The sequence below is a fragment of the Vipera ursinii genome (assembly GCF_947247035.1).
Source record: "Vipera ursinii genome assembly, chromosome: Z".
Classification (NCBI taxonomy): Eukaryota; Metazoa; Chordata; class Lepidosauria; order Squamata; family Viperidae; genus Vipera; species Vipera ursinii.
Genome location: NC_139517.1, coordinates 33,383,544 through 33,409,251, shown reverse-complemented (window position 1 = coordinate 33,409,251; position 25,708 = coordinate 33,383,544). Strand labels below are relative to the sequence as shown.

The 25,708-nt window shown below is 38.6% G+C and overlaps 2 protein-coding genes across 3 annotated transcripts; one reads left to right on the top strand and one right to left on the bottom strand.

The window, feature by feature from the left end:
- Nucleotides 1–1,880: 1,880 nt before the first annotated feature.
- Nucleotides 1,881–10,327, bottom strand: MRPL10 (mitochondrial ribosomal protein L10). The gene is made up of 5 exons (XM_083379079.1): nucleotides 10,277–10,327; nucleotides 7,833–8,002; nucleotides 6,110–6,274; nucleotides 5,220–5,364; nucleotides 1,881–3,880 (listed from the first exon to the last, which is right to left on the bottom strand). Exons 1-5 carry the CDS (start codon nucleotides 10,317–10,319, stop codon nucleotides 3,651–3,653), a joined length of 753 nt encoding a protein of 250 aa, XP_083235205.1. The 5' UTR covers nucleotides 10,320–10,327; the 3' UTR covers nucleotides 1,881–3,650.
- Nucleotides 10,328–10,922: 595 nt separating this feature from the next.
- LRRC46 (leucine rich repeat containing 46) lies at nucleotides 10,923–24,098 on the top strand. 2 transcript variants are annotated; one of them, XM_083378137.1, is made up of 8 exons: nucleotides 10,923–11,158; nucleotides 13,885–13,984; nucleotides 14,117–14,225; nucleotides 15,127–15,173; nucleotides 17,948–18,057; nucleotides 18,711–18,780; nucleotides 19,210–19,373; nucleotides 23,674–24,098. In XM_083378137.1, exons 1-8 carry the CDS (start codon nucleotides 11,149–11,151, stop codon nucleotides 24,045–24,047), a joined length of 984 nt encoding a protein of 327 aa, XP_083234263.1. In that variant the 5' UTR covers nucleotides 10,923–11,148; the 3' UTR covers nucleotides 24,048–24,098. The 2 variants fall into 2 exon arrangements, with proteins under 2 accessions (XP_083234263.1, XP_083234264.1); XM_083378138.1 differs by having other exon boundaries at nucleotides 11,037–11,158; nucleotides 13,943–13,984.
- Nucleotides 24,099–25,708: the final 1,610 nt, after the last annotated feature.

Sequence of the window (25,708 nt, the reverse complement as noted above, 5' to 3'; positions counted from 1 at the left end):
AAGTAAAATAATAGACAATGACCAAGAAACAAGATATAAATACAACAGTGTGATAATGATGACTTTAATATCCCTGATAACTATGATAATGTGATCCCTGACCTTGAACCAGACATGCTGGAATGCGAAGTAAAGTGGACCTAAGGAAGCATTACAAACAACAAAGCTATAGGTGACGGCATTCCAGCTCAGCTATTTAAAATCTTAACCAATAATGCTGTTAAAAGTGCTGCACTCAATATGCCAGCAAATTTGGAAAACTCAACAATGGCCACAGAGTTAGAAAAGGTCAGTTTACATTCCAATCCCTAAGGGCAACGCCAAGGAATGTTTAAACTATTGTAAAGTTGCGCTCATTTCACATGCTAGTAAGTTCAGGCTCAAAATTTACCAAAAACGTTTTAGAACTACTATCTGGATTTCAAAGAGGCAGATGAGCTAAAGATCAAATTGTCAACGTTCGCTGGATTATGGAGAAAGCAAGGGAATTTCAGAAAAACATTCACTTGCCTTTGGACTATGCTAAAGGCTTTGATTGTGTAGATCACAACTAATTGTGTCAGGTTCTTAAAGAGATGGGAGTACCAGAACATCTTACCTATCTCGAGAAACGTCTATGTGGCTCAAGAAGCAAGTTAGAACCAGACAACTGATTGGTTCAAAATAGGGAAAGTAGTTTGACAAGGCTATATTGTCACCCTGCTTATTTAATTTATATGCAGAGTATATCATGCAAAATGTTGGCTGGATGAATCACAAGCCATAATTAAGATTGCTGGGAGAAATATCAACAGCCTCAGATATGCAGACATCACTCTAATGGCAGAAAGTGAAGAGGAAATAAAGAGCCTCTTGATGAGGGTGCAAGAAGTGTCAAAAGTTGGCTTGAAACTCAAGATTAAAAAAAAACTAAGATCATGGCATCCAGCCCTACCACTTCCTGGCAAATTGAAGGGGAAAGAAATGGAAGCAGTGACAGATTTTATTTTCTTGTGCTCCAAGATCACTGCAGATGGTGACTGCAGCCATGAAATTAAGACACTTGCTCCTTGGGAAAGCTATGGCAAACAGCATATCAAAAACCAGACATCAACTTGCCAACAAACGTCCATATAATCAAAGCTATGGTTTTCCCAGGAGTAATGTATGGAACATAAGGAAGGCTGAGAGTTGAAGAATGGATGCTTTCAAATTGTGGTTTTGGAGAAGACTTTTGAGAGTCCCTTGGACTGCAAGGAGATTCAATTAATCAATCCTAAAGAAAATCAACCCTGATTATTCTTTGGAAGGACAGATACTGAAGCTGAAGCTCAAATACTTGGGCTATCAAATGAGAAAAAAGGACTCATTGGAAATGACCCTAATGTTGGGAAATATATGAAGGCAAAAGAAGGGGATGGCAGAGAATGACTATCACTGACGCAGTAAGCATGGGTTTGGGTGGACTCTAGGAGAGAGTAGAAGATAGAAGGGCCTGACATGCTGTGGTCTATGGGGTCACAAGGAGTCAGACATGACATAGTCAGTGAAGAACAAGAAGAAACCAAGCTAGTTGTCATTTATTCAGAAAACGGACTAAGCATGGTGAGTGATCCAACTCAATAATTAATGTTATAGGAAGACACAAACTTTATACAATATCTTGAATTTTCATATTTCCTGAGAAAATGTTATTAAAACAGAATATTTTATTCAAGCTGCATTGTCTGCTAAATTTACCGTATTTTTCGGACCATAAGACGCACCGGACCATAAGACGCACCGTTTTTAGAGCAGGAAAACAAGAAAAAAATTCTTTCTCCTTCTCTCTCTCCCACTTTCTCTCCCTCCCTCTCCCATTGTCCCTCCCTTGCTTCCTTCCCTCCCTCTTTGTCCTTCCCTCTCTGCATTAGAGCAGTACCCGCGGAGGCGGCCCTGCAGCCCGGCTTTCTCTTGCAGAAAGCAAGCTGAAACGGAGTGAGGGAGATTGCCAGAAATGCGAATTGGCCGATCTTGTGCTCCTGCAAACTCCCTCGCTTGGTTTCAGCTTCCCTTGCTACAAGAGAAAGCAAGCTGAAACGGAGTGAGGGAGATTGCCAGAAATGCGAATCGGCCGATCTCGCGCTCCTGCAAACTCCCTCGCTCGGTTTCAGCTTCCCTTGCTACAAGAGAAAGCAAGCTGAAACGAGGCAGATTGCAGCAGTGCGAGATCAGCCGATTCGCATTCCTGGCAATCTCCTCACTCCGTTTCAGCCTGCTTTCTCTTGTAGCAAGGGAAGCTGAAACCGAGCGAGGGAGAGTGCAGGAGCGTGAAATTGGCGTTTCTCAACATGTGCCAATTCGTGCTCCACTTGCAGAGGTTGGGGCTGGCCATACAGATCACCTTCGGACCATAAGACGCACCCTCGTTTTCCCCCCCACTTTTGGGGAAAAAAAGTGCCTCTTATGGTCCGAAAAATATGGTAGTTAAATTACTAAATTTAAAAATCTTAGCAGACAATGCAGCTTGATCTCAGGATTATTTCACTTAGATAATTGAAGACATTTTTATTTATCTTGTAAACAAGCATATTTATTTCCCTACCTGAATAATTATACATGCTTAATTTAAGCTAAAATCCACTACATACAACTACCATGAATCTGCATTTCTGTAGTATTTTAATAGTTATTTAACCAAATAAGAACATTTATCCTACCCAAGCATTTAAAAGATGGAAAGCAATGAATGGCTATCTGTTGATCACACATACTTTATTTATCCTGAATTATTTCTATTTAAACACATTTTGTACTATAACAAAAAATTATGTATCTTTTTCCTATGTTCTTTCTTATATATTCAAGATGCTCATGTCAAAAAAGGTTTTCTCATTCAGCAAACTATTTCAACCTTTAATTTTTTCTCACATTATTTTCTATTCCTACACTGTATAATTTAATTGAACCTGTTGGAATCCCCGTCCAAATAACTGAACTCTGAAAGTGATACAAAACAACCTATTTCTCACTAAAACTATTGTAATTTCTATCCATTTATCATACTAATAATGGACCATAAGTGGGGAAAACATCTGTCCTTTCAAGAACAGCTGGTTGGCATTACAGTATAAAGTTATTATTCATCCTAGGTTCTTAAAAAGATTGATAAAAATTATATGCAGTTTGGTGCAAGAGTAAATAGTTTGGTGTTATCTTACATGTTTTCAATATTATTTCATTTTGGATTGCCTGGAAGATTGTTTTTATTTTGTTCTTCAGTTCTTAAAACTTACTTTGTCAAACTAAACTATTTGGATACGATATATAAACAGCCTAAAATAAATACATAAGTTCCTATTAAAGACTGTTTCTTGCCCAACCTAAAACAGAAAATTATGCAAATTAATAAAATGTTCATATTAAAAATGTACTGCACCTGCACATTTGATTTAAATGGTAATATCTATGGATCTTCCACATACAGCAAAATTCTACAAATATATACTATTATATAAACAGTCAGTAAAATTCCTTGTTCATTGTCTAGCTCTGCAGCTTTTTTTCTCTGTGTGGTCTAACTGATAGTCAGAATTTTATCAATCATACTAATTAACCCCTCCCACAAACCCATGGGCATGCAATAAAGTAAACATGGCCATTTTACACTGAAGAATTAAATTGCTTCCAGTTTAGCTGATGTTCCCATCTGCTTTTTCTTCAACTTTTTCATTTTCCTGTTGAACATATTGGTCCAGCAACGAACTGAGATGAACAGAGCCACGCTGCAGAACTCTGCTTGTGTTGGACATCATGAGTGAGAATACACCTGCAGTTTCTCCCTGGGCAGTTACTATAGATGGCAGCTTAGCATAATTTACAAAGCCTTGTTTGCTTAGGATGACGTTGTCGATGCAAGCTCCTGAAAAAAAAACAATAAAAACATTCAAGTTAGGACAGAAATCTATGTATTACTAAAACTCTTTTTCCTGTAACCATTAAATGGGCAAAACAGTACATTATAAGGCAAAATGTTTTGAACCAAAACATTAGAAGCTTTGTCAATCAATCAATCAGACTAGAGCTGGAAGGGACCTTGGAGTTCTTCTAGTCCGGCCCCCTACTCAAACAGAAGACCCTATCCCATTTCAGACATGTGACTGTCCAGTCTCTTCTTAAAAACCTCAAGTGATGAAGCACCCACAACTTCTCATGGCAAGCGGTCATGGTTGAAGAAACTGAGAAATCTGGTAAGGAAGGATGACACAAGAGAGCACAGGAGAAGTCTGATTTGTTTTTAAAAATTGAACTAGAAAATTGTAAAAATTAAATTTTACATTTTATTTCCAAACAGAGATGCAGAATTATAAAAGATGGTGACTGAATGTAACCAGAAGAAAACAGAATGCACAAATGTTTTATCTAAAAAGTTTAAAAACACATTAAATAAATAAAATTGGTCACATAATCACATTTGCTCAAAATAGGTAACTCGGGTTTTTTTTACTGTGCAGCACTATGCACATCCACAAATTCAATAGTAGAAAGGCATTCTATTTTCAGTTTTCAAACTGAAATACTTGAAAGGTTCTATAGGAACCTTAGTTCCAAAGGACTAAGAGAACAACAAAACCCCTCTTCACAAGAGACCAAGGAAAAAAGCAACTGGAAGGAATGAATATTTTTTCGCCCTAATTGTTTGTGGGAAGGTTATCCTACAGAGAACTAAGAAGAGTTTTTCACCCTTCGTCTCTTGAATTCAACTTTATCTTAAAGACTAAGTAGGAAAAAAAAGGCTTAGTCCCTTGGGGACAGCTTATTTTCCCATTAGTCATTAAGCTGACAAGAAAAGGTAGTGTTTCTCAACAACAACCACCCTTCTAGAACTAGTTCTGAGAATTATTATTTTTTTAATAAGCAGCTTCCACCACCTGAATTTTTTTTAAAACAAATATATATATACACCCTGTCAAATTGCTATAAAGTAAGTTGTGAGCAATGCCTCTTCCAAGTATTTGCCTCTAATCTGCCTCTTCCATAGCTTGTTTTCTGGTTATCTAACTCCATCATAGGAATTTTGTCTACCTTGGATACTTCCAGACACATGCACTGCAACTTCCAGAATTTTCAACCATTGGTGAGAACTCTGGGAGTCAACATCCACAAACAATGTCTAGATTGGAAAGTGCTTATCCCACCTACCCCACTACTGATTGTTAATGCTTTTGTCATCAAAAAAGTTTTAAGAACTCATCCCTTACCTAACATATTAATCTGTGGCACACGCTTCAGGACTTGTAGTGCTTCCCGAGCCCTTGTTTCCATACTGACAAGTAGAAGGTTGCGTTCCACAAATAGAGGGAGGAGATTCTTGTATTTAGATTCCAAAAGAAAGGGAATCATGATCTGGAAAAGTGGAGGAAAGGATTATACCAGAATTGTCCTTACACTGAAAAATTATCATAATTACAGAGATTACAGCAGAACAGACAAGGGGTCATTTTCCCTGGAGACTCCCAAATAGATTTTCCTATTGTATTAAAGTGTCCTACTTTGTGGAGATTGAAGGGTTGAAGGAACAAGAAGAAACAATATAGCAAATCAGTGCTGGATCAAACAAGTACACCACATAGAATTTCATATGGGTATGACTGAGCTATAACAAAATTCTACTTTTCATTCACAGAAATAGGATATACTGAAACTATAACCCTTCTCCACGTGCACGTGAACTTTTAAATGGCAAATAGGATCTCTTACAACTCTACCAATAAAATCATACTAACTTCACAGAAAGAAAAAAGAGAAAGGCATCAAGAACAACAAAGAACAACAAAGCAAGAGTTGAAAGATAAAATTGTACAACCATACAATCTGACTGTGCTAGCTATTGATCAGTTAAATTATCTTAATAAGTTATTGACAATGTATTAAACAAAAAGGAGCATACGTTCCTTTAGCACATTGTTTCTATACAAACTTTTTAAAAAATTAGAATTCATTGGCTGATCCTTCTGAGAAAGCAAAATATTTAAGTCTAAGCACATATTTTATTTTTACAAATCAAAGAGAGCAAAAGAAAAAAATGCTTTACTATACACACTATTACAATGCTATATTTTTGAAAGACTATTAATACAGAAAACTATACCTTATTGGGGAAAAATTTGACATGGATATTATATTTTCGCAGCCGATGCCTGAATAATTCCATATCATTTCCAGGAATATAATTGTATTGGCACACAATAATCATTTTATTTTCAAGAAATATTTGTTTCACTTGACGCAATAATAGTCTTTCATAGCCAGTCTCCTGCATGGGAGAAAAATGGATTTGAAATCTTGAAAATACAGACAATAAAAACTCTAAAAGATTATATTCCATAGTTCCAAAATACCAGAAGATTTCAGAAACATAAATTCTGATTTATTCACCAACGTAAAATGGTCACTCTCTCTCAGCTCATCTCAAAGGGTGGTGGCTGTGGAGAAAATCAGAGGCGAAATTTGTGTTGAATGGGTTTGCTGCCTTGAGTTTATATAAAAATAATAAAAGTGGGATACCAATAAAAATAAAATGTTCCTCTAATTATAATGACCATTCACAATTATACTTAATTAGCTTTTTCTCTCTGTGATATCAGTTAAGTTAAAGCTATCCGTCTAGTTAGGTGTATGTTACTTCAAACTCTGTCCAAACTTAGTAAGGCTCAGAAACTTGATTTAAACAAGCTTCATTAGAATTATTGCTATTTGAAAATTAAATAAACAACATTCTACCATGATTTTGGAGGTGGAAAAATTCAGACTTTAGGTACTTATCGCACAGAATTAAACCAAACAAATACAAATCAAATTGCTCAATTCAGCAGGGATTCGTCTGTCATTCCATCACAAAGGAAAGCAGAATTTCTATCTGGATGGGAATATGATAGATAGATAGATGCTCTTGCTGTTGAACAAAAACAAATTCAGTCTTACTTCCATAGTCAAAATACAAGTAAATTTGAGATATTCAGTATAATGAATTCTGCTTTACAATACTAGTATAATATAGCTGTTAGCCAAGGCAGTTGTATAACCTTATAATTGTTAAAAAATGGATATCTCTGATGCGTTATCAGTGCAAGTTAGCTCCAGCAATATTATTTGAATGTCAGTTGTGCTATTGGCTTTATAGGGTTATTTCTACCATTCATCTCTGATTCACAATTCTGCTTATATCTTAAACAATAAAGCCATGTATGACAAGGTCCAATTTATATAAATGAAAAATTCCATAAAGCAAATTAAATAAACACTGAGAAAGCAATAGTGATCTATTCAACTAATTCTCATCTGAATCAAGCAAATGCTTTCCTGAACATAAGAAAATAACCAAAATGTAGATGATCTAGGACAGGTATGTCAAACTGCCAGCCTAAGGGCCAGATGTGTCACGCCAAAACTGCACCGACTCTATTGCCAGCAACGGGGGAAAAAGTCCCGATATGTCACGTGACATCACGACTTTGACATGCCTGATCTAGCATGAGGAAAGTATTTAAATTCAGACAACTGAGTAGAATAGCCACAGCTGATTTCTGATTTTAGTGGACCATAAGCAAGGATGTGAAGTGAAATTCCTTATGGCTTTACAGTTGAATAGCAGAACAAATTAACTATTGCCCAAAGGTCAGCAGAAATCATAGCATTAGATATCTAAGTCATTATTAGAATAATGTGGCTATCTATTATAGAAAGATATAATATGAACCTTCTACAACTGACAGAACTACGAAGGGCAAAGTATAAAAAGTCTTTCAAGAATTTTAATTACAAATGAGTATTTATATCATTCCAACCATCCCAAAATAGAAGAATGCTATTACTTCTTTAGCAAGAATGACATGGGGCTTCATACAGGTCTCTGAAGTCGGAGGTTTTGGTGGGATATATTCAGTCACTGCCATCAACTTTTCCCTCATAATGTGCATTGGTTTCCAATGACGTGTGACAGATTTGGAGCCATGACGGATAAGTTGCAGGGCAGGCAACCAGCCTAGACCAATAGAATAACAGAAGAATTAGACTACAGTACAAATTCCAAATGTAGGCAAGTGGGCTCTTATATGACCACGATTTCCAAGACAACAACTCCACAAGGAAAAATCAAAGGATGCTAGTATTACAAAGAATTAAGAGTCCAGTAATATAAAGATTAATTTATATAAATAATTCAGATTGATGTGATGTGAGCAGACAATAAAAGATTAAGCAATAGTTACAGAAGACATAATTCCATGTGGAACAAAGAAAACATATTTCCACCCCAATACAAAAAAATAAACTAAAACAAAAATATAAAAACCCTTACAGGGCCTAATGTAATAATATGATGCATTTGTATATTTATGCTATCATAGTACTTGGCATCAGAATTGTCTGGAAAGTGAAAAAACAGAAATGTCTGGTTTTGAGATTTGATTGTTTTGTATTCACGCAAAGAGTATAAAACATTTAAGCAGGAAGACTGTGATTAATAAAGTTGTCAGAGACATCCTGAGCTCACATGCAAGATTAGAAGCAACAGGAATTACCAACCATACGAAGAACATTTTTTTAATCATAAAGGTATCAAGAATACTCTTGAAATTCGTAACTCCTCACACTCAAGCTTTCTGTAAGATATTTATTTTTATTTTTTTATTATTTTAATTCCATTTATATCCCGCCCTTCTCCGAAGACTCAGGGCGGCTTACAAGCTTAGCAGTAGCCTTCATTCTATGTATATGCCTGCTTATTAGGGCTTTCACACACACCCCAAGGGGCATTATTACAAAGTCAGCTTAATTGCCCCCAACAATCTGGGTCCTCATTTTACCTACCTCGGAAGGATAGAAGGCTGAGTCAACCTGAGTCAATTTAGGCTTAGTAATGAGTAAGTATCATGGGTATTAAATTTTGGACTGATTAATAGTTTCTGTCATGACTTTAGATTTAATATACTACTTGTACTTGTAATTGTCTTGGAAAACAAATATGGGTAATCCTCAATTTCTGTTGTTAAACAAGATATATGTTAATTGAATTTTGCCCCAATTTACAACCTTTCTCGCCAGTTTTTAAATGAAACATATAGTTGTTATATTAGTAACAGTTAAGTGGATCTGGCTTCCTCATTGACTTTGCTTGTCCGAAGGTAGCAAAAAGTGGTCATGTGACCCTGGAACACTGCAACAGTCATAAATATGAGTTAGTTGACAAGTTTCTGAATTTTGATCATGTGACCATGGGGATGCTGCAAAGGTCATATTTATATAATTTAGACTGTTTAGCTTAAAAGATAAACAGGAAAAGAGGATATAAGAAATAATTAGAAATTTCTGTGTCAAAACAAAACTTTAAAACCAACTAATACCAAAGAAATTGCTCTGAATATCTCCATCCATCGAGATTCCCACAAATTTCATTTACAAAAGGACAGTAACATAAAAATTAGCCTCATTTTTTTACAATGATTAAGAAATCATTGAAGAAACAGTAGTTGCTTTATGTTTGGGAGCAGAGAATATTAATTATTGTATGTTTATTTATTTATTTATTTATTTGTTTGTTTTTATAGACCGCCCTTCTCCCGAGGGACTCGGGGCGGTGTACAGAGGAAGGAAGGTATACAGATTGAACAATAAAAAACAATAAAAAACAATAGTAAAAACAAACTGGGACCTGTTAAACTATTAAGAGTCTGAAATCTATAAATCAATGGACAATTTATTCAAAGGAGCAAAACTTGTAACAATTGCTTATGTTATATGTTAGCTATTATAAAAGGAAGTTCAAAGTACCTTTTACAATTTAAAAACTTTTTATTTTGGATACCTTGTCTATGTACCATACAGCATTATGCACAATATTATCTGTGTAATTATTTAAGTATTTCCTAATATTAAAATCTACTTGGAAAAAACACCGAGTTCTTCCCCCAAAAGACTCAACGTAATACTATCAATTACAATTTTGACCAATGTCAAAAGCTCCTCGTTACCCCATTCCCTCTGCTTTATCGAGATATGAATAGTTGAATAATCTAACAGTCTAAACTGTGTCAGTCCAAAATTTACAAAAAGTTAGGATGCTTGCAATGCGGGCGAAAGATTGGCAAAGAAAGAATGATTCAGTCTGAATTTCAACAGAGAGAGCTGTAGTGCTAGCCTCGCCGACACAGAAGATGATGAGCATTCACTGCATACAAGATATAGTGATTTACAAGTCACAATAACGGATAATAATTTCCGGAGGCGTAAAAGCTCTCCGACTTTTCATTTCTCTTACCGGTTTTACAGACCCTTTTACCCCAACCGCCAACAGCAGCCATTTCCGAAAAACGTGGACGTCAGTATAGAGCATCACGGGAGTGGAGGTTTAAAGGGGAAGGAACCCTTTTCTCTCAGTCCTACGTACCCAAAAGAAAAAGAAAAAAAGGCTCTTGTCTCCTAGCAATGAAGGCTCGAGAAGTTGTCTCGTGATCAACTCTCTCAAGCTTCTTTCTCTCTCCGAGTACTTAATGACTGGAAAGAGGTACAGAAAGATTCCAACCCTTTGCTTTCTTCAGCTATGGTAACCCTAAGGATTGCTAGTGGCACCCATAGAAAAAGGCAGAGGTACCACACTTCAGTTTTACAACAGTTCATTTGTAAAAAAGATGAGAGAAGCTAGTTTCGCCCTAGATCAATATTTTTTAGCCTCAGCCACTCTGTGGACTTCAACTCCCAGAGTACCTCAGCCAGCATGGGTGGGCTGAGGAATTCTGGGGGCTGAAGTCCATACGTTTTAAAGTGACTGTGGTTGAGAAACACTGCCATAAATGTTGCCAAGGAGACACCGCCACTCCTTGCGTGGATATCCGCACCCATAAGGAATTCTTACAAATTCTCCTTCCAACCTGCTGCTATAAGCAACTGAATCTCCCTTTGCAAAGTTTTTTTTGGGGGGTGAACACAAAGACTTTTGAACGCTGCTATGGCTGCATTCTTTGGTTGCCAAGTAAATGCAAGGAGTTGTTATAGTAATTCTTGCCTCCTCCCCCTACTATCTGTGGACCGTTTCCATTGAGATTCTGAACCTATAGCGGTTGCAGATAACCTCCCCAGTCTCTTTTCTAGGAGACAGATATCATTTTTGGGCATCAGGAGGATTCATCAGTCATGCCAGGAGGTAAGTCCTCCACTTTGAAGGTATCTTAAGAGTTCAAGGCGTTGAAAAGTAATTATTAAAGAACTGAACTACTGTATCACCGTTTTAGAAAGTTTATCAATCCGACTTACACAGCCACTCATCTCGCAGAAAGTGACTCTGAGCAGCAACAACAATCCAATGAAACACTAAAATAAATACAAATTAATGTTTCACCCTTATGGAGGAGCAAAAGTGTCACTCTAGGTAAGAAAAGAATGAGAAGCAATTGAGATAAGATGTGTCAATTAGAAAGTAAGAGATCAGTTTATGTCTTATTAAGAAAATAGAAACTGAGATTTTTAAAAATAGGCATGTGCAAACTAGTTGTTTATACCTATAGTGATCATATTTTCTTGGGGAAAAATAAACCTCAAAAGGGAACAAATTCTTTTCTAAATCCCAAGGATAAAAAAATTAACTGTGTATAACTTTGCTTTACAAAGGAAAATTCAAGAGCAAAACCAAGAAAATAATTAAATCTAAAGGCCAGTTTTCTGAAATGAAGTACTATCCTTTATAATAAATAACTTATAGTCATTATATTTATATCTGATTATAAAGAGTGTTGCATGGGACAGAAGCCTCAAAAGAGCCTTGGTGGAGCAGTGGGCTGATGCCTCCTTAAGTAACACCAGCTGCCTGCAATTAGTGCAGGTTCTCATCCCACCAGGCTCAAGGTTGACTCAGCCTTCCATCCTTCCGTAGGTAAAATGAAGACCCAGATTGTTGGGGGCAATTAAGCTGACTTTGTAATAATGCCGCTTGGGGTGTGTGTGAAAGCCCTAATAAGCAGGCATATACATAGAATGAAGGCTACTGCTAAGTTTGTAAAGCCGCCATGAGTCTTCGGAGAAGGGCGGGATATAAATGTAATAAAAATAAAAATAAAAATAAAATAAACAGGAACAGAAAAGAACCTCAAGAGCCTTAGAGGGTATAAAAACCTACTCCCTACATGTTCTCTCTCTTTTCTTCCAGAGCCATATTTCTGTCTGGCTCTCCTCTTCAATAAACTGCAACCTTCTTTCTAAAGCAGGGGTGTCAAACTGCCGGCCCATGGGCCAGACATGTCATCCGGAAGCCACACCCGCCCCATTGCCGGCAATGGCAAAATAATCTCAATATATCTCGCGATGTCACGTTTTGACATGTCTGTTCTAAAGCAATTGCCATATTGTTTATTCCCGGCTTGGACTGAACCACGATGAAGACTTTTCCTTCAAAAAGTTCTCAGGTTTTAGACAACACAGCGTACATCTCCTCCAAATCTAAGGTGACAAAGCCTCATGGGTTAGTTGCCAATACTAATACTAAATTTCAATAGGGATTGAGGGAGTTAGTCCAATGTAGAACTGAAACAATAAGCAATTAGTATCAACCTTCTCAGTGATCAAAATATTGTTCCTAACTAAATGAGGGATAGTTCTTGTATATTTTTATTTCCCTCATGGCATGGATAAGGTTAATCAAATTCGACACTACTTGCGAATAAAGGCAAATATACACGTCCCAGGATCCAATCTGACTTGGTCACTGGGACTAGAGGTTTGTTCTTTCAGGCTTTTGACTCACGCTGGAGCCCATCCTCAGGGACTTTTCAATCTCCAGGATGTGTGCACTGGGCTGTTCTGTGCATAGTATTTATAAGGTGCCTGGTTGTGTGTGGCTTTTAGTTGTTGATTGGGATGTTGATGACGGGCCATTAATTCATTGATTGTTGTTCCCTTGTATTGCTGTACCCCCAGCTCTTAGCTGGAAATAAATCAGCCCATTACTGCCTATTTTTTACTTTTTTATATTTTATATTTTTCACCTTTCTGTATTTTCTTTTGGAATTACATTTACAGGTAGTCCTTGACTTACAACTACAATTGGACCCAAACTTTCTTGCTAACACAACTTTGCCCCATTTTACAACCATTCTTGCCAGTTGTTAAGTGAATCCCTGTAGTTGTTAGTAACATGATTGTTAAATTAATCTGGCTTCCTCCTTGATTTTGCTTATCAGTTACCAAAGGGGATAACATGACCCCAGGAAAATATCAGTCAGTTGCCAATCTTGATTTTGTGACCATGGTGACACTGCTTCAACAATTGTGTTAAGTGTCAAAAACGGTTATGAGTCACTTTTATTAGTGCTATGAGTCACTTTTATTAGTGCAGTTGTTACGTCAGTCACTAAATGAACTGTTGTAGGTTGAGGACTACATACTGACATTTAGAAATCATTTTGTTGTTATTTGGTAGGTAAATCAATTTTATCCATTATACTTTCTGTAAGATTTATTAATATGGACTAGTGGGATTTACAGTAATCATAGTTAATTTGTGCCATTCATTTCAATGGGTTTATTTTAGGTATGATTAAATCTGACTGTTATTAAAATTAATCGTGTCTCAGGTAGATTTTTTCTGGCAATGACTAAGAACAACAAAACTTTGGCAAATAAAGCCATACAATACAAAGTAGAGATATAGCCATGGGACAGTATTCTATATAAAATTAAGGATCTTCCTCTTCCTTTCTGATATATTCTGGAAATATATTATCTTTTATTTTCTTTCAGAGTTCTTTTTCCTAGAATCTTTCTTATGAACTTTCACTGTTAGAAACAATAACAAGGAGGTTTGCTTTTATGACATAGTAGCGTAGCTGATATGCCGATTTAAACCTAGATAAACCAGAATCCTTTACTTGTTTTCAGCAAATTTACAACCCTCCACTGAAGGAGTATACTTGACAAAATCTCTTATTGTCCAAAGGAATATGCCAGTACCAGTGGAGAAAGAGGACCCAGAGAAGATGTGAGTATTCCTGCTATTGTTTAAATATTACACTTTTTTTTAGGTGCTGATAATACTTTGGCAGGGAGGAGGATGGGGGAAAGGAAAAGAAGTATAATGTTAGTGGCTGAAAAAACATTTTTGGAATTCCAGATCTGAAGCTCTGGCTTCTCTACAGATCCTACGGCTAGATAGGGAGAGAATTAGCTGCATTACCAACCTGCCAGACTTAAAACATGTCCACAGCATCTATTTACAACAGGTAACATACTCTGCTACATTCTTTGCTACTGAGTACAGCACTAACTTCGAAAGGTAAGGGTTTTTTCCCCCTTTCTTGGCATCCGAAGCATGTGCCTTAACTATGTACCACTAGCTGTTTCCCAACTCCCTTTGATAAAGTGACAACTTATATTGGTTGGGCATGATAGCAACTTTCCATCACAGCTGGAGCACTGGGCTAGAAAAAGCTGTTTTAAAAATATTCAGACTTCCAAGACTTTAGGGCCTGAAAGTGTATCACTATACACACACAAAAAAACCAACCATGGAAGTAGTGACAGATCACTGTTTTAGAAAAATGATTTATGTGCTCAGTGTTTTGCCTATCTTCTTTCTTGTCGGACTATATTGAAGATGTACACAAAAAATATTTAGCAAAATTCATAAAGGAGGAATCCAGATATCTTGATGGGTGAATCATAATTTGGTTTGGTGCTGATCTTATTTTTATTTTTAAAGCAAATACTAAATATGATATTTATCAATTGCCATGAAGGGCAAAATATTTTCCTTGGTTGCAGGTTGGGTGTGGTCATTCCAAAATAAAGTTAGTCTGCCATTCTTAATATTTCTTACAATGCTTTATGCATATAAGGATGCAGCATCAGGAAAATAGACAGCAGAGATATCCACAAATAACTTACATGTCCCACTTTCTTACTAGAGTTTTTCTGGTGTTTGTGATGACAGTGCTATTGCTTTTATAGATGAAACAATACTACCTAGAAGGTTTCTCAGGGACTGCACAAAGACCTAATAGCTAGGAGAAAAACTCCTTTTCAAAGTGCAAGCACATATATTTGTATACACTGAATGAATCTTTCCCAATTCCCTTCCTGCATTTAATAACAACTTGAGACTTGTGCTATTTTCATTTTTAGAATCAAATAAAGAAAATTGAAAACTTAAATTGCTTTCCAAACTTGAAGTAAGTATATTTTTAACTTACATGATTTAAATTGTTCATCTCCACCCCAAACCAACCCAGCGATGCCCTTGACGTGATGTCCCGGTGCCTGGAGGCAGTGCAGGTCTGGATGGGAAGGAACAGGCTCAGGCTGAACCCCTCCAAGACCGAGTGGCTGTGGATACCGGCATCTCGTATTGTCCAACATGTTCCACCTCTTTTGATGAGTGGGGAGGTATTGCCCCCTCTGAAAGGGCTTGCAACTTGGGTGTCCTCCTGGATTCACGGCTTAACTTGGAGGATCATCTGGCTGCTGTGACCAGGGGGGCCTTCGCATGGGTTCGCCTGGTGCGCCAGTTGTGCCCCTTTTTGGACTAAGATGCCCTGTGCACGGTCACCCATGCCCTTGTCACTTCTCGCCTGGATTACTGCAACGCTTTCTACATGGGGCTGCCCTTGAAGTGCACCCGGAGGCTTCAGATGGTGCAAAATGCGGCCGCGCGGGTGCTTATGGGAGTTTCTCGATACTCCCATGTTATACCACTCCTGTGCGAGCTGCACTGGCTTCCGGTTGTCCTCCGGGTGCAATTCAAGGTGCTGGTAATCACTTTTAAAGCCCTAAATGGCTTAGGCCCGGGTACTTGCGAGACCACCTGCTGCCATTATCAACCTCCCATCGCCCAGTTCACTCCCACAGAGTTGGCCTCCTCAGGGTGCCGTCAGCTAAGCAATGCCAGCTGGCGACCCCCAGGGGGAGAGCCTTCTCTGTGGGCGCACCAACCCTCTGGAATGAATTGCCCCCAGAGCTGAGGATCGCCCCTGACCTTCGGTCTTTCCGCCGTGACCTGAAGACATGGATGTTCCAACAATCGGGCCTGGACTGACTGTAGTTTTAAATTTGGTTTTACTGGGTCTATTGTTATGTATTTACTTCATTGTTTAATTCTTTTTTAAATTGTGTATTTTATGTTTTTAACTTTTTATTGTTGTGAGCCGCCCTGAGTCCTTAGGAAGAAGGGCGGCATATAAATTTAATAAATTCAAATTCAAATTCAAATAATTAAAAAGGGAAGCTGGAAAATCTTCCTTAGTTTGTATGGAAATAAAACAATTCAGTGTGCATCAAATTGAGTCCAAATATATTATGATAATATACATCAAATGATAATAGATGAAATGCTTCAAATAAATTACATATTTGTTATTATCATTAACTCCGGATGGGGTTACACTATCTCAGACAGACATCATGTGCAACTTGGGGGTCTTCCTAGTTGCAAGACTCCTGCTGAGAGAGCAGGCAGCAGTCATAGCTAGGAAAGCCTTTGCACAATTTTGTATTGTGTATCTGTTGTTCCCTTACCTGGATTGTGAGGCACTGCACATGATGACTCATGCCCTAGTCATCTCTCAGCTGGATTACTGCAACATGCTCCAATGCGGCTATCCTTAAGAAGTATTCGGAAACAGCAACAGGTGCAGAATGCAGTGCTGCACAGTCTTGGAAGTTCCTAGGCCTCACATATAACATCACTATTATACGAGCTGCATTGGTTACTAGTTTGCTTCTGTATCCAATTCAAGGCATTGGTTGTTACTTTTAAAGCCCTATATGGCATGGGTCCAGAGTATCTGAGGAGCCATCTCTCCCAATGGAACTAGCTTCCCCCTCTTGAGCCAATGGAAGAAGCCTGGTATGGGTCCCATGTGCTAAGAAATTCCATCAGGTGGGTTCAAGAATAGTCTTTTCTGCCATGGCCTAATTTCTTTGGAAGGCTCTATCACTGGAAGTGAAAATGCTCTCAGCCTTTTGGCCTTCTGGAAAGGTATTTAAATTGATTTTGCTGGTTACCCTGAGGCCCTGATGGGGATGCTCACCGCTGGAGATGGTTGACAGGATAAGACCTCATCCTGTCCTATATGTGTCTTAGTTCTGGTTTCAGTATAGGTTTTTAAATTAATAATAATAATAATAATAATAATAATAATAATAATAATAACAACAACAACAACAACAACAACAACAACAATAATTTTAGTTATATACCGCCCTTCTCCTGAAGGACTCAGGGCGGTGTATAGTTTTTAGTTATTTTTCTACTTGTTTTATAACCAGTAAGACATTTAGAGTCACCTTCAGGGAAAATGAGTGGCATAACATTTTAATATAAATATATTAAATGTAGGTATTGCTATGTCCGCATACCACATGCTTTTCCTGTTAGCTAAATCAACTGATCCATTTTCTGTGTAACCATTTTAGAGAATTAACTTGCAGCTAAATCACTGAAAGGGCTGTATATGTCGTGAGTGTGCAACAACTTGAAGTAGAATGAGCTTCAGTGCCCCAAAGCCACCGACTCTTCTTTAGGCTTGTTTATCTCAAGAATGAAGGGCCTGTCTGGTGTGTAATGTTACATCTACAGATGGGATCATCCCTAAACTTAAAATTTAGTATAGAAAACTAACATGGTTATATTTTATTTTTGGGTTGCTAATTTTTTATCTGAATGAAATGTACTTATCACTTCAGTGAGAACTAGACCAATTTTAAAATCAGGGATTCAGAAATGAGAATAAGAAATGTGTAGTTGATTTCCAGCCAACAGGTAGTGAAACACTCACCTGGCTTTAAGAGTTGGATTGTAACTAGCTGTCTGCTGTAAGAAATAGATTGCATGCTTTATGATGTCATCATGGCTTCTGTATATTTCCTTTTTTTCTGAAAGGCAGTGTATTACTATTGTTTGTCTTACGAATTTTACAATTTGTCTTGCCTTCTCACATACTTCCAGGTTTCTGTCATTATCTGGAAATTACATCAGCAAAGTAGAGAACCTCCAATCTCTCCTCAACTTGAAGTTTCTGGATATTTCACAGAATTGCATTGATACTTTAGACATAGGTTAGTCTATGTCTATTCTTCTGTTCATCTTTGCCACCTATACCAGCCATCCTCAAATTTGTGTTTTCCTGATATGTTGGAAATATAATTCAATAACCATTAATTATCAACTATCAGAATTATGAGCTGTGGCCTCTGCTACAGTGGTGAGCAATTAATTTTCCCAAACTGAGACTCCTGTGGAAAGCTCAACCAACAGGCTGAATTTTATTCTGCTTACTTTTGTGCATAATGCAATTATTGACATTTGATTTCTAATTTTCAACTAATCTTACACAGGCCAGATAGGGACAGTAAAAGGGCTATATGTTGCTCAGGGGCCATAAAATGCCCAGGTTTGCTCTACAGCTAGAATTGGACAAGCAGTGTTGATCAGTACTTATATTCCCTCATGCGTTGTGAAAATATTATATGAACTTATACTATAGAACACTATATTATTAAAATTCAGCCCTTCACTTTGACTTGTAATATGAAAAAAGATATGTGAAGTATTTATTTAGCAATTTAATAAAATAATAATTGTATTTTGAATTTGATAATATTTCATGAAAATATGAACCAGTCTCCTGAATCTCCAAAAATTCTTGTATCAATCTGTATTCATTTGCACTCTCACCAGCTTCCTTATTTCTAACTTCTTGTTTATATAGATGAGCTGCCCCTGAACCTTGCAATCCTTGACCTGACTGGAAATAAATGCATAAATCAAAAAGGCTATAGGTAAAACCAGGGAAAACAAATCATATTAATTCATAGTAACTCATCCTATAATTATCTTTTCTAACTTCTTGTTCTTCAGGCTGAATTTGGAACTTCCTTTATCGCAGCCAGTATAAGAACTAATATCCGGAAGGTATTAAATTTAGGAAAGTAGTACCCCATCACTAAGGCCACTGCATCAACATAGAATAAAGCAAATAGGATGTTCTAAATCCTTTAAGAACATGGGAAATGAGGCAGTGTTTTCTGGGCTAGAATGGTTGGTTAGATAATTCTGGAAGTCCTCACTTTGCAAATGGGTGGCAGGAAGAATTTGATTTAAAACAAAACAAAAAATATGAATCATTAAATGTAAAAGATCTTGCCTACTACTTTTATTAATCAACAAAGAGCAGAGTACGGAGATGAACTTTTATTTTCATTTTCCAGGGAGCGTGTATTGGCAGCTCTGCCCCATCTGATAGAACTGGACAACAAAGCCATCTCAAAGCAGAAAATCATACTCCAAAACAATGAAGAGGAAGAAAATAGCTCAGAAGAGAGTGATTATGAGGACTGTCCAGAGCTCTTTCAGCCACTGAGCACAGAAAAAGGTATTCCAATTACAAGGCCAGTTTTGGAGTGCTACATCAATGTGGAAGCAAAGATTCTTAGTTCTGCAATGAAAAAATACTTCTGAAGATATGTTATGAAATGGTTAATACTGAAGGCATCAAGAAATACAGATTCCTTTGATGTTTCCTAATAATCTTAGGGTCAGTCATTTTTAACTTAACATACCTCACAAGAACAATGGGAGGATAAAACAAAGGGGGAAAATCATGGAAACACTGGTTAAAAGCCACAATTCACAGGAATTAAATATGCAGAGTAAAAAAAGCATAACCATTATAAATATGTTGTTGTTGTTAGTTGCGAAGTCGTGTCCGACCCATCGCGACCCTATGGACAACGTTCCTCCAGGCCTTCCTGTCCTCTACCATCTTCTGGAGTCCATTTAAGCTCACGCCTACTGCTTCAGTGACTCCATCCAGCCACCTCATTCTCTGTCGTCCCCTACTTCTCTTGCCCTCAATCTTTCCCAGCATTAGGCTCTTCTCCAGTGAGTCCTTCCTTCTCATTAGGTGGCCAAAGTATTTGAGTTTTAGCTTCAGGATCTGGCCTTCTAAAGAGCAGTCAGGGTTGATCTCCTCTAGGACTGACCGGTTTGATCGCCTTGCAGTCCAAGGGACTTGCAGGAGTCTTCTCCAGCACCATAGTTCAAAGGCTTCAATTCTTTGGCGCTCAGCCTTTCTTATGGTCCAGCTTTCACTGCCATACATTGCAACTGGGAAGACCATAGCCTTGACTATACGCACTTTTGTTGACAGGGTGATGTCTCTGCTTTTTAGTGTGCTGTCTAGATTTGCCATGGCTTTCCTCCCGAGGAGCAAGCGTCTTTTAATTTCTTGACTACAGTCCCCATGTGCAGTGATCTTGGAGCCCAGGAAAATAAAATCTGTCACTACCTCCATTTCTTCCCCATCTATTTGCCAGGAATTGAGAGGGCCGGATGCCATGATCTTGGTTTTCTTAATGTTTAGTTTCAACCCAACTTTTGCACTCTCCTTCTTCACTCGCAACAAGAGACTCTTCAGTTCCTCTTCACTTTCTGCCATTAGAGTGGTATCATCTGCATATCTTAGGTTGTTGATATTTCTTTCGGCAATCTTAATTCCAACTTTTGATTCATCTAGCCCTGCCTTTCTCATGATGTGCTCTGCATATAAGTTAAATAGGCAAGGTGACAGTATACAGCCTTGCCGGACTCCTTTCCCAATTTTGAACCAATCAGTGGTTCCGTGTCCAGTTCTCACTGTTGCTTCTTGGCCCGCATATAGGTTTCTCAAGAGACAAATAAGATGGTTTGGTACGCCCATCTCTTTAAGGACTTGCCACAGTTTGTTATGATCCACACAATCAAAGGCTTTAGCATAGTCAATGAAGCAGAAGTAGATGTTTTTCTGGAACTCTCTAGCTTTCTCCATAATCCAGCGTATGTTGGCAATTTGATCTCTAGTTCCTCTGCCTCTTCGAAATCCTGCCTGTACTTCTGGTAGTTCTCGATCCACATACTGCTGGAGTCTAGCTTGTAGGATTTTAAGCATAACTTTACTAGCATGAGAAATGAGTGCAATGGTGCGATAGTTTGAACATTCTTTGGCACTGCCTTTCTTTGGAATTGGAATGTAAACTGATCTTTTCCAATCCTGTGGCCACTCTTGAGTTTTCCAAATTTGCTGGCAAATTGAGTGTAGCACTTTTACTGCATCGTCTTTTAAGGTTTTGAATAGCTCAGCTGGAATACTGTCACCTCCACTAGCTTTGTTGTTGCTGAGCTTTTCTAAGGCCCACTTCACTTCACATTCTAGGATGTCTGGCTAGAGGTCAGTGACCACCTCATTGTGATTATCAGGGACGTTAAGCTCATTCTTGTATAGTTCTTCTGTGTAATTTTGCCACCTCTTCTTAATCTCTTCTGCCTCTGTTAGGTCCCTGCCATTTTGGTACTTTATCATGCCCATTTTTGCCTGAAACGTTCCCTTCATCTCTCCAATTTTCTTGAAAAGATCTCTGGTCCTCCCTATTCTATTGTTTTCTTCTGTTTCTTTGCACTGTTCATTTAAGAAGGCATTCTTATCTCTTCTAGCTATTCTCTGGAATTCTGCATTCAATTGGGCGTATCTTTCTTTTTCTCCCTTGCCTTTCGCTTCCCTCCTTTCCTCAGCTATTTGCAAAGCTTCCTCAGACAGCCATTTTGTTTTCTTGCATTTCTTTTTCTTTGGGATGGTTTTGGTTGCTACCTCTTGTACAATGTTGCGAACCTCTGTCCATAGTTCTTCAGGCACTCTGTCTATCAGATCTAATTCCTTAAATCTATTTGTCACCTCTACTGTATATTCAACAGGGATATGATTTAATTCATACCTGACTGGCCTAGTGCTTTTCCCTACTTTCTTCAGTTTAAGCCTAAACTTTGCAACAAGAAGCTCACGGTCTGAGCCACAGTCAGCACCTGGTCTTGTTTTTACTGACTGTATAGAGCTTCTCCATCTTTGGCTGCAGAGCACATAGTCAATCTGATTTCTGTGTTGACCATCTGGTGATGTCCATGTGTAGAGCAGTCTCTTGGGTTGTTGGAAAAGAGTGTTTGCTATGACCATCGTATTCTCTTGACAAAATTCTATCAGCCTGTGCCCTGCTTCATTTTGTACTCCAAGGCCAAACTTGCCTGTTATTCCGGTTATCTTTTGGCTTCCTACTTTAGCATTGGTGGAGCAGTGGGCTAATGCCTCCTTAAGTAACACCAGCTGCCTGCAGGTTCGCATCCCACCAGGCTCAAGGTTGACTCAGCCTTCCATCCTTCCGAGGTAGGTAAAATGAGGACCCAGATTGTTGGGGGCAATAAGCTGACTTTGTAATAATGCCGCTTGGGGTGTGTGTGAAAGCCCTAATAAGCAGGCATATACATAGAATGAAGGCTACTGCTAAGCTTGTAAGCCGCCCTGAGTCTTCGGAGAAGGGCGGGATATAAATGGAATTAAAATAAAAAAATAAATAAAAAATTCCAATCCCCCATGATGATAAGGACATCATTTTTTGGTGTTAGTTCTATAAGGTGCTGTAGGGCTTCATAGAACCGGTCAATTTCATCCTCTTCAGCACCGGTGGTTGGGGCATAGACTTGGACTACTGTGATATTGAATGGTTTGCCTTGGATTCGAACTGAGATCATTCTGTCATTTTGAGGATTGTATCCCAGTATTGCTTTTCCTACTCTTTTATTGACTATGAAGGCTACTCCATTTCTTCTGAGGGATTCTTGCCCGCAATAGTATACCTGATGGTCATCTGAATTAAATTCACCCATTCCTGTCCATTTTAGTTCGCTGATACCTAAGATGTCGATGTTCAGTCTTGTCATCTCTTGTTTGACCACGTCCAGCTTGCCTTGATTCATGGATCTTACATTCCAGGTTCCTATGGAGAGAAAATCTTTACAGCATTGGACTTTCCTTTCACCACCAGACACATCCACAGCTGAGCGTCCTTTCGGCTTTGGCCCAGTCGCTTCATTCTTTCTGGCGCTACTAGTACTAGCCCTCTGCTCTTCCTCAGTAGCATATTGGACGCCTTCCGACCTGAGGGGCACATCTTCCAGCGTCATATCGTTTTGCCTTTTGGTACTGTCCATAGGGTTTTCATGGCAAAGATACTGGAGTGGGTTGCCATTTCCTTCTCCAGTGGATCACGTTTTGTCAGAACTCTCTGCTATGACCTGTCCGTCTTGGGTGGCCCTGCATGGCATAGCTCATAGCTTCATTGAATTACGCAAGCCCCTTCGCCACGACAAGGCAGTAATCCATGAATTATAAATATAATTATTATTAATTGTAGTGACATTTATCTTCACCAAAGAATCTTTTATTTCCAAAGTAGAGATGAAAAAAAAGATCTGGTAGATATTAATTTTTCTTTAAAAACTGCTAAGATTAAATGTATACTAATTATATTTACAGTATATTATGTTTAATATTTGTATTAAAAGTGCAATTTTTAAAGTGGAGACTTTGAGCAACTTCCTGGCTGATCTGATATTTGCTCAGACTGCCATGATTTCTCTAATAGATGCCCCAGTTATAACCCAAAACTGAACAAGTCAGCACTCAGTGAAGAAACCATCTGTATTTTTAGCTTTTAGCTCAATCTATACATTGAGCCTGACCCTCTGGTTTATGTGTATCCATATTAACAAAAATAATTTGCATTCCCCAATTCTGCAACTTCTATGCAAATTTGCTGAAAACAATAAATGGACTATAGAGACTATAACTTTTTCTCCTTTTTTGCTAGACTTTTTTGTTGATCTCCATAATGAATTCAGTAGCCGCTCAGCTCGGCGGAGAGAGACAGCAATGAGTGAACACGAAACCCGTCTGGAAGAGCTGAGGCAGCGACAGAATCTGAGGCAGCTTGTGTTCAGCACCAGTGAAGGTGAACCCCTAAATTTACCAGAATCAAGATCTCCAGTTCTAACTAATTTATCTCAAACTGAAAACCATATGGTTTTGAATCCATCACCACAAGGAACAGTGATTCCAGAAGTTGATGCAGGAACGAATATTCCAAAGGAAAAACACAAAGGCACAACTCAGACCCAGCAGAAAATATCAAAAGGAAAAACATCTAGTGCAGCTAAAACTGCAAAGAAGAACATAAAAAAATGATATTTTGTTGAAACATTATTTTACTTATGTAATTCTTTATCTTATCAAACTAATATACTTCATTTGTGAAGCATTGCCCATTTTTTAAAATAAACAAGATATTATGAACTGTTGGAGGAGGTAGGGAGAATATGATTGATTGCCAGTCAGAAAACTAGAAAAATGGGTAGTCTGCACAGTAACTTGCAAGAAACACTTCTATTGAGAAAAGGGAGGGGCAGGAAATTAATAGCAGGTATACTCATCCCTCTGAAATTTTCTTTCTCGTGAAATATAATGAGCTTTTCTGTGCTTAATATTTGTAGCACAGATGTACAACAGTGAATACTAATTTATCTTTGAGGCAGGAAAAAGCCCCAAGGAAAATACTGAATTATAAAATTGCACCTGTGTTGTTGTTAGCTGCGAAGTCGTGTCTGACCCATCGCGACCCTATGGACAACGTTCCTCCAGGCCTTCCTGTCTTCTACCATCTTCTGGAGTCCATTTAAGCTCACGCCTACTGCTTCAGTGACTTTATCCAGCCACGTCATTCTCTGTCGTCCCCTTCTTCTATTGCCCTCAATCTTTCCCAGCATTATTATTATTATTATTAATTTTATTTGTATACCGCCCTTCTCCCGAAGGACTCAGGGCGGTGAACAGGGCAATACATGTTAAATAGACAAAATACAAAAATTAAAAAAGATTAAACAAATGCCCACAACTCTTACAATAAGTTAAACACGTTTAAAAGTGTTTTGTTTTTTTTTTGCTCAAGATGGCGGCGACCATGGACGGTGTTCGCTGAGCTCTGCGGTGAGCCGACACAATGGGGGACTGGGAGGCTCACGAAAGCCCAGCCGAGGGACATATTTGGAGGGGGGTGTAGGAATAACAGGCTAGCACCGTTTTGCGGTGTGGAGCCTTTCCCCCCTCCCAGAGAAGTAGCAGCGGCAGCGGCCAGGCGGCTTGTAACCTGCCGCCGATCAGCTGGTGCTTTGGATCAGCTGTCGAGCGCTGTGCTGGCTTGAATCGATCGCCTGCTTCCACTTACCTCGGGCGCTGGGGAGCTTCGTTAGACTGAAATGACTTCGGCAGCCTAGGATCCTGCTGCGGACCCCTGGATGGACTATCTGGCACCTGAACTCAATTAGAGGGTGCCATTTGCAGCCACGTGGATCTCTCTACTCCTGACTATTACTCCTGGCCTTTTCGCTTATAAAATGGCCGCGGATTCCCGTTTCGGCATGGAGGCTATGGGGGAGACCTTTCTGTCTCCTTTTTCTCAGAGGACGATGGAGATTTGGCTGCTTGAATCTGAGCACTTGACATTTTTGACTGAGTTCCCTGCTGCCCTAGGAATGGATTTAGCGTGTTTGGATGGCCTCTGCTTGTTACTTTTCAAGATGGATTGGAGGCTGGAACAGGATTTGGGACATTTTTTTTCCTGTTCCCGTGACCTCCCTATGATGTTCCAGAAGGAGTCTAGGACAGGCCATGGTGAGAGGGCGGCCCTGGACTGGCTATCAATCCCCTGCTGGTGTGAGAGACTAGCAGGGGGATTTTTTTTTTGCTCCCCCAGCAATGCTGCCCTTATCCATCCCAGGCTGGATCTCATGGCTAGGTGAGAGGACAGTCATGGACCCTTGTCTGGACCGGCTCAGGTGAGAGCAGAGCCG

Excerpts from the sequence above, each read along its gene's own strand:
- MRPL10 (XM_083379079.1), bottom strand. The coding sequence starts at position 10,319 with ATGGCTGCTGTTGGCGGTTGGGGTAAAAGGGTCTGTAAAACCG. Across the intron at positions 5,365-6,109 it reads TCAAATTTTTCCCCAATAAG|ATCATGATTCCCTTTCTTTT; the intron begins GTATAGTTTTCT and ends CCACTTTTCCAG. Across the intron at positions 3,881-5,219 it reads GCCACAGATTAATATGTTAG|GAGCTTGCATCGACAACGTC; the intron begins GTAAGGGATGAG and ends TTTTTTTTTCAG.
- LRRC46 (XM_083378137.1), top strand. Across the intron at positions 14,226-15,126 it reads ACAGCATCTATTTACAACAG|AATCAAATAAAGAAAATTGA; the intron begins GTAACATACTCT and ends TTTCATTTTTAG. Across the intron at positions 15,174-17,947 it reads AATTGCTTTCCAAACTTGAA|GTTTCTGTCATTATCTGGAA; the intron begins GTAAGTATATTT and ends ACATACTTCCAG.